The sequence below is a fragment of the Aethalodelphis obliquidens genome, unplaced genomic scaffold, assembly GCF_003676395.1.
Source record: "Aethalodelphis obliquidens isolate GAN/ISIS:26980383/991018 unplaced genomic scaffold, ASM367639v1 scaffold114, whole genome shotgun sequence".
NCBI classification, from domain to species: domain Eukaryota; kingdom Metazoa; phylum Chordata; class Mammalia; order Artiodactyla; family Delphinidae; genus Aethalodelphis; species Aethalodelphis obliquidens.
Window position 1 is genome coordinate 123,285 of NW_020838058.1, and position 9,044 is coordinate 132,328.

Here is a 9,044-nt window from a genome sequence, read left to right on the forward strand (position 1 = left end):
ATATGAAGGCAGCTCCAGGACATTGAACCCTGAGTCATAGCTTTGTACTCCTATGACTCATGTCAGTGAGTCCTCAAAATCCATTCCAATGTATATTATCCCAGTTCATACTAGTACACATTAGCCCGTTCCTACAGTTCTTTCTGGATTTTCCACCTAAACAGAGACTGTATTTTGTTCCTTGTGCTGTGATGATGCCTTACCCTTGTCATGAGTTGGAAGCAATGAAAAATATCAGTGTTGGGTGTTGAGAAAGACAAGCAATGTCTTTTTGAGGTAACTGCGTTAGATGAGGCTATTGCCTTGTCTCTAGGAACAGGGAGGTTGCTCTCCAATAGTAAGGGTTAGGGGGCTGCTTTTACCAGGCTGAGTGTACAGAGGATTATAGGTATTCAAGATTCCCACACTCATCACTATTCCAGGTCTCAGAGTTCTACTCCTTCCTTATTAGGATACATATATTGATATAGAGATCTTTAAATGTTGTGAATGCAGTTTCCATGCAGCTCTGCAACCTTACAATTAGAATCTGGGTCTGATGTTCAGCAGTCTGCCTTATGACTGGAGGAGATGAGGGTCTTCTTAATCCAATGTGTTAGGGTGAATAACAGGTTGTGCATTTCCATTAGACACACAAACCTAGATTACAGATCCAGTTTAGGGCAATCTTAGAGCCTGCCCTAACAACCACTCAGGCTGAAAGGGATCTCAGAATCCACACTGAGTTGGAAGCCAAACTCATCTATTTCCACACCCCAAATGCCAACTTACTTAAAGAGGAGAATAAATGCATGTTTAGGCACACCTTCCTTACTTCAAAATATGCCACAATATAAATGACATCCTAGGAGGAATTAGGTGCCCCTCCTTTACCCCAAACCAAACACCCAGGAACTCACAAATATGGGGAATCCTCGGGCTTTGGTTTTCAAATACAGTTAGTCCATGAGGTTAAGAAATATTTCTCATTATTATGATGAAGAAGTGCATCTTAGTCATTTTAGAAATTAGATTGTCATCTGGCTCACCTTAAATCTGGTACCTTAAATTCTCAGAGCAGAGCTTTAACCCACACATTGCTTGCTCTATTGACCCACAATTGTATGAATAAATGAATAAATAAATGAATTAGGTAGTAAATAAAATATTAGAGCCAAGAGATAGAGTTAGCTCCACTGAGAAAACAGAAGCTGGGTAATATATCAGAATCAAAGGGACACAATATTATAAACAGTGTGTTTTCCCAGGGTATAAGGTCCACATATAGTGTGGTGATGGTCTGTTGTCAAATGATCCTCAGAATCATGAGGATCATGAGGAAACTATGTGGATTGGTACAGGCTATATGCCCAAGGAGTCTGGTCTTTGTCAGGCAAGAGACAGGGTCCAGAGAAGGTTCTGTGAAATCTGAAGCTTACACAGTTTTGAAGGCTTTCTTTTAAAATAACACAGAATTAATCATGAAAGTGAATATTTATTTAGAATTATAAGATAATGTATAACAAGATTAAAATCATGACAACTACAATAAGCAAAAATTCCAAACAAATCATATATATATATATATATATATATAAATACATATAATGAAGCAGACAAACCGAAGTATGGTGAAGTGGACATCCAAGGTGAAAGATATAATAGTTTTATGGAAAATCAAAACATCGAACTTCTGCAACTTTTACATAAACACGTGGCCATGTGAACACATAACAAAAGCCCAAGAGTGACAGCTGTCTCACCCTGAAAAATGCAGACAGGTTCATGTAGAGCCCTTAGCATTTATTTTTACATCAAACTTTTAAAATAAAATAGTTCTCTTAATATTTATTCTCACTAAAGTCTTGTTTCCAGTTAGAATAAACAGTTCACTGGCTTCAGGCTTTAACTTTCAATTGTGTATTTTTAAACACATTGGGATAATTGTCATATTTTGCCAAATAGAGACTTTTTCTGTGACCCATTTCCAAATTCACAGACTTTGGTCCATCTACTCTTTCTAGTAGTGTGGAATGATTTATCAGTTGGAATTTATATTATTGAAAGCAACTGGAACTACTGCATGAATAAGCCAGATGATAAAAATTGCTTGGTTTGAAACAAGTGACTATGTATTTGGAGATACAAGACTCAGAACAAAGTGCTTGCATTTTCTACAGTTTGTATCAAACCAGATGGGCTCTTAAGCAGTCAGTCTGGACTCATACATCTAGAGTAGCCAGACCATGAATACAATGATTCTAGCTACCTTCCACGTGTGGTCAGAAGGCTATATTAAGATACAGCCAATGTCAGTTATGAAGACAGCCGAAAGCCTGTCTGTTTTAAGAAACCATTCAGCTATTGAATGATAGACACTTCCATACATGGAATTTCAGGGAAGTGTAGAATGGACAATCTTGTTCAAGGCTGCCAAAATTATTTTCTGCATGCTGAGATGTTATTCACACACACAAAGACTGCATGCTGGTAATTCATTAACTTTATTTTTGAAGTCCACATTGTTTTCTTGCAAAAGCAATTGTAGTTAGTTATAATATATAGCAACGCATCTCTATCTTTGGTTCTATATCTCAGAGATATTTTTTTCCAAAAATAAATAAGCATGGCAAGAAAAATAATTCAGCTATCTTAAGAGAAAACCTAATATTTTATAAAAATTAAGCAAAAATATATAATTGATGCTTTTTAACTTTTTTCTAATTATCTTGCTTAATATCTAATACCAGTGCAACTTTAATGTTAAAATGATTGTGCACACTGTATTTAACTATACAGCATAGACACAAAAATGTCAAAAAACAAAATAGCACTTTCCCTTATAAATCATTTAGGAATTATGCATTCTAAAAATGTATGGGAAAGTAGAACTGCTGAAATATGTTAATAATTTGACTTTGAAGAAGCACAGGAAAAGGAAATGAAGATGTAGGAATAGTCGTAGATCCTAGAGATTGCAAAGAAAAAGTGAACTCATCATCCAAAATCTCCCATTTCTGGAAAATATTTATATGTTAGAATCATTCAGAGATTTTTTTAAAAACTAGCATCTATGGAAGTTCCCTGTTATGGTTTGGACTCTCAGAAGATTTAAGGAGCTTCATTTGTTAATGGTTTCCGTCTCTTTTCGAATATGATTTTTGCATCAAATAATTCTCTTTCCCTGTATCCTAGAGATGGCCCTTTTAGATACTTTGCTTCTGCTGCCTTGTAATCTAATCCATCAACAGCAGAAATTGAACAAATGATTGCTTCCGGCAGAAGAACTTCCAGGATAAATTTAATTTTATCATCTCTTATCAGAGTCAGCATTTTTTCATCTATTTGTTTGTAGATTTCTTGTAAATATTTCACCACCTCATCCAACTGATCTTCATCCTCAAAGTATGTTTCAATACAGGGTGTGAACCTATTTGCATTCAAAAATGATTTCAGCCATCTGGACCCTTTCGTGCCTTTTAAAATGGCTAAAAGATGGCTCTCTGTTCCCTTTGTATTCACAATGAAGTCCACTAGGTTCTTGTTGGCTCGGTCCCGAGCAGACTTCATTCGGTCTGGAAGAATTTTCTGGAAGGACATTTTCTTGGTCTGGGAAGTCACAACCATTGATTCCACAGGATTTTCATTTTGCAGCTTTGGAAATAAGTTCCTGAAGGTATCCTGTTTGATTACTTTCCTAAGTGGATAACTAATGTCAGCAGCATAATACTCAAGGAAAGAGCCTACAAAAGAACCACAACCTATTCTAACTCTGTAGTCACAAATCAGTGAGATGCACCAGTCAATACTTTCACTGTAGTCCTCCCTGGCTTTATCTACTAGTGCTTGTTTCTCTTTACAGTCAAATTTCTTTAATCTTCTAAAAGGCACTCTAATGCCTCTCTTTTCAGGATTCATATTTGCCTCAACAAAAAGCACACTTGCTTTTCTCTCTTTTCGCCTGATGCTTTTTACCACTGCTGGCCAAAATGGGTATTTTTGATATTTAAACCAGACTATCATTCCTGTTTCAAATGAACGTGGCTCATAATGAAAAATGAAACGTGGAAGTTCTTCATCTTCCTCATTGTCATCTAATATGGAAGCATCAATAGAATTTAGATGAACTGACTTGTCAGAAGCTTGAAGTTCTTCCCCAAGTTCCTCAAAATCCAGTCTCTGAAGATTTCTTTCATTATTCACAAGGAGTGAATAATCCATGGCATGGTTAGAGGCACTAAAGGAAACCTGGTGTTCCCATGAAGAAGGCCTAGGGGATGCCACAACACCCATCTCTGATTCCACAGTAGGTTGATTCTGGCTGGTATCTGAGCATGGATTGGAGGGGCCCTCTCCAGGATCTTCACTATTCTCTGAGAAGGTAGAGCATTCAGAGGAAATAGCTGGGGCCTCTGGGCAGATGTCCTGTGCCTCCTCTTTCAAAGCTTTGGGCACAGTGAAGCTATCTGATTGTAAAGTTGGAGTGAACTTTTCATCTTTAACATATACATCCTCCTCTTTAATTGTGGAATGCAAAGGCATAATTGTTGAGATGTCAATCTTTTTCTTGCTCTCCTTTTCATCCTCATCTTCTGAAAGTGAAGGGAAAGTGTGGCGCCAGCTGAAGTTTTGTGATGACTTTGTTTCCATTTCACTTGGAATAGTATCAATGACCGCATGCACCCGTGATTTATCATCATACAGGGAATCATCACTCCCTGAAGATACTAACAGGGATGTTGAATTTTCATTTTCCTCAAGACACTTTGGTAAGTCTCCTTCGTGCTTCCGATACATTTTACGAGGGGGTGAATCAGAAAGCTTTTGTGGTACATTTTGAGACAGTGTCGTGGTCTCTCCCTCATCTGAACTGCTTGCTTGAATCAAATTTGTTCTCTCATTCAGAATATCCAGTGCCATTTTTAGTGACCTTGCATAGGCTGTTTCCTCTCTAGGTGGGTCACTGACCTCTGACTGTGCTGCTAGTGAGAAGGCAATAGCTTCAACTTGAGATTTACTGAGGATCTTTGTTTCTGTGCTTTCCACTTTAATTGTTTTATCTAGTGAGAGTATCTGAACTTCTAGGGAAAATGTCTTTTTTCTCTTACTGTTTGATGAAGCCGCAGATCTGGACAAAACTTTTGCTGGCCACAGCTGGCCTTGCCAATTGCATAAGACATACTTGGCATCCATTATGATTTAGATTTGTGTGCCAAGAGTTTACTAGCAGAGATTGAGGTGTCTGGCTATTCTTGTCACTGCTAAGGAAGTTCCTACCACAAACAATACTTTTAGCAATGCCCCTGTTAAAACTACAAAGAATTACAAAGGGTTTACAGCTTGTGTGGCCTGTTCTCCAGCTGAATTTCCCAAGGATGCTTGAACACGTTGTTTGAATGGGACGATATGGAAGATACTGAAATAACGAAAAGGAAGAGAAGAGAAGTATCAGCAAATAAAATTATTTTGCCAAAGTTGGTGAGCAACTGCAAATAGAGCAGAGACAGAAGAAAGGACAATGCTCAGTGGGGCATCAGACGGAGGAGAAAAATGCAGAATAATATAAGGTGTGGGATGAGAATTGGAAAAGTATTTTTATAATATCCCAAACTAAAGAACTTACCCTCATTATTGCACATGATTATTAAAGAGTGACTGTATGTGCATGATGGCAGAGATGGTGTGTCAGGAACTCTATGTTATTAGATATTTTCGGACTTCTGTGCCCCTAATGTTATACCTGGGGCAGCGGGACTCTGAACTTAGCGTGCATCAGAATCATCTGGAGGATTGTTAAAACTAGATTTCTATGCCCTATCCTGAGAATTTTATTCAGAAGGTCTAGACAGAATCCAATGTTTTGCACTTCTAATAAGTTATCAAATGATGCTGAGGCTACTTGTCTAAGAGCTCTTTGGAAGCACTGCTGTAGCTGAACACACAGCTTTATAAATTTTAAGCTATAAATGCTTCCTTGTCTACCCAAAGCAGGGAGACAAAGATAATAGGGTCTCTATCTCTTGAACCCAGACCACAACACAATGACCTTGTTAATAGCATGAGCTTAGAAGATAAAAATTTAGAATGGCTACCAGGTTCACATATTGGATAGGATAATTATCAAGGATCTCTTGAGAGTCAAGTGGTTGGATAGGACCTCATGTAGAAATCTGAATAGTCTCTTGCATGAATTCTTCATAGTGGTTTAACACATGAGATTCTTTCCCCAAAGGAGAAGCTATTACTTTTAATTACAAAACATTATGGCTATAGAACAGGGAGCAAAATGAATTACACCTCAAATTCTCAACCTAACATGATTTTAATATGAAATGTAGTTTTTAATTTAAAAATGCTAAAGCTGCAGAGAAAGAAACAAAATAAATTATACCCCAAGTTCTCAACGTGTTTTTAATGTGAAATATTTTGTGAAATGAGAAGAGCCTTACCCAATGTCATGTGGATCAGGCCCTGTGATCTGTCTGTCTTGATTCTCACTCCAAAAGGAGACAGGCTGTTCAAAAGGAGACAGGGAATCAAACAAATGGACAAGGCATAAAGAAACTTCTCTACCAAAACTTTAGCAGGCATGTTATTCTGAAACACAGGAATGAAATGAAATCTCATCTGTGATGTAGATGTTTACTGTCCTCCTTGGTTTTATTATTTTAAATTCTCTCTGTGTGATATAGTTATGATATCTGGTTCATGTTTAAATCATCTTTCCCAGGAAAAGTGTGAGGTTAGGACAAGAAAGGGAAGTAACAATTGCCTTGTGTCTACTATGAACCCGACTATAGATTTTGTTTGAATCCTCAAATCAATCACCGTGTGAATTTTTCATCCTTTACACACATAATTTTTTTTTCAACAGAATTTTATTCACACTCTACATGCTGTTTCACAGTCCACTAATACAAAATACGTTTCATTGCTTTATTGGCCTCCTTCATAAAAATGGTTGCCTGGAGAAAATTTAGGAAACCTGTCAAGCGCTACCTTGTGACCAGAAGCAGAACTGCAGCCTCCTCAGGAGCTATACACAGAGCCTCAATCACTATCAGATTTTTCTTATTTATGAGAAGGGTGGGAACTACATTTAGCCAGCCAGGAGCCTTTTCAGGCTTCTAGAACTTTCTAAGTTCAAGGGGTTTATTGTGTAGGATAAGAAGATTAAAGTGTCTTCAACTATAATGTTTCTGGTTATAAAACATGCAGAAGCTTATTAAAAATTGAAAAGATGCAAAAGGATATATGCAAAACTAAGTACAACTCTCTATATAAATAATCACTCTGAATATTTTCTATCTTTCCAGAGTTTTTTACATGTATAGATAAATGCATATCATTTCAAAACAACATCAGCTCTCAATTAAGAGCATAGTTCGAACATCATCCTACATAAGTATTTTCCACATGATTTATGAATTACTTTAAATGAGGTTTTTTCCACATTTATAACATTTTATCTCAATATTTTTCCTGATGATGTAAAACAAGTAAATGAGTAAGTATATATCAATATTTTAAATATTTAAAAAATAGCAGTAAAGCTAGTCCTGTCTCTACAACTACACAAATAAACAATCCTGTTAATAGTGTGGCAGATATGTTTTCCCAGATTTGGTTGCATGAATTATATAGTAGCATATATATGTTTTACTAACACACATATTTATTTTTAAGTGAGATAATATAACAAATGCTATGCTACAAATTGCTTTTTTCACTTTATTTCTCAGACATTTCAAATCTCTACATGTAAAGGATTATGTTTTTATTTTCCAGATACATAGGTATTCCACTTATGGATGCACACTGCCATATAATATTTTTAAAATTGCTAGTAGAAATAAGCCAAATCCTCTCTCTGTCTCACTCTTAAACTATATAGAAAAATGGTTATTGCTGACCATGGCCATACCTGTGGTCTGAAAGAATGAGTTGCAAGAAGGACACAGGCAGGGCTGTAGCCAACACAGCAACCAGGCTACGCGCTTGATCAGGTCCAGGAAAATTTCCACTATCGGCAAAAGACTGGGGTGGGGGGGGTATGTCTGCATGTCTGTGTGTGTCTATGAATGCTTATGTGTTTGAAGCAAATTGGATATGCTGTTTCAGCTTCATTTTTCTTTCATGATTATAAAATTAATCATGGGGAAATTTACTCTAAAGATGGTGATATAGGCTAAGAAATAATATTTAAATAGTAACTTGACCATCCAGAAATGCTAACATGGGAGCTTATTTTCTCCCAGATTTTTTAAAAATATCACACATATATACATGCATATATATGTGCAAGTGTCTTCACTCAAATACATACTTGTTCCCCTTTCCACGCTCATGTACAGGTGACACACACATAGTCTATGTGTCAATCAAATTATAGAAGTATTTCCCTCCATGCTGTCATATATTTTTATCCATCATTTTCTGTGTAAATTAATAAATGCTTAAAAATTCAAACAGTAACAGAATGTCTAGCAATATAAACATCGAATGCCAAGTCAATAAATTAGCATGAACGCCCGTGCTGCACTGAGGTCTTAATATAGAGGCTGTAATCTGATCACCCCTTCTCCCACTGTGGACTTTTAAAGCACTGGGAGATACAAAAATTCCAAAGGATTAATTCTTTCAAAATGCCAGCAATTATCTCAAAACCACACACTTATCCCACCACTCTAAGACCACTGTCCCTATTTTTCTCATCTTCATTGTAGGGTCCTGAGAAATCCCTATAAAATAACTAGCTTTAAGACAGCCATTACCTGGAAGCTTCTTGTCAGCTGCAGCCTGGTGAAATGCAGCTCCTCCCCCAAGACTGGTCAGGCACAGCTCACTCCCAAGCTTCTCAGAGAATGCTCCGCCCCCTCCCTGTGATGAAGACAGACGGTCCTTCCCTGAATTATGGGAGGGAGAATTGCCCAGTTAAACTGCTGAAGTGTTAAAGGGTAGAAATGCTCCTTTTTAAAGAACTTGAAAGTGAATTGGCAACAAGTGTCTGTTTAGTTTCCCTTAGGGTGTTGATTTCTTGAAAAAAAGAGGTTGCAAATCACTTT

General features: G+C 37.0%; 1 protein-coding gene across 1 annotated transcript; it reads right to left on the minus strand.

The window, feature by feature from the left end:
- Window positions 1-1,581: 1,581 nt before the first annotated feature.
- PWWP3B (PWWP domain containing 3B) lies at window positions 1,582-6,496 on the minus strand. Its single transcript, XM_027097526.1, has 2 exons — window positions 6,429-6,496; window positions 1,582-5,395 (listed from the first exon to the last, which is right to left on the minus strand). The coding sequence occupies exon 2, from the start codon at window positions 5,170-5,172 to the stop codon at window positions 3,091-3,093; it is 2,082 nt and encodes a 693-aa protein (XP_026953327.1). The 5' UTR covers window positions 5,173-5,395; window positions 6,429-6,496; the 3' UTR covers window positions 1,582-3,090.
- Window positions 6,497-9,044: the final 2,548 nt, after the last annotated feature.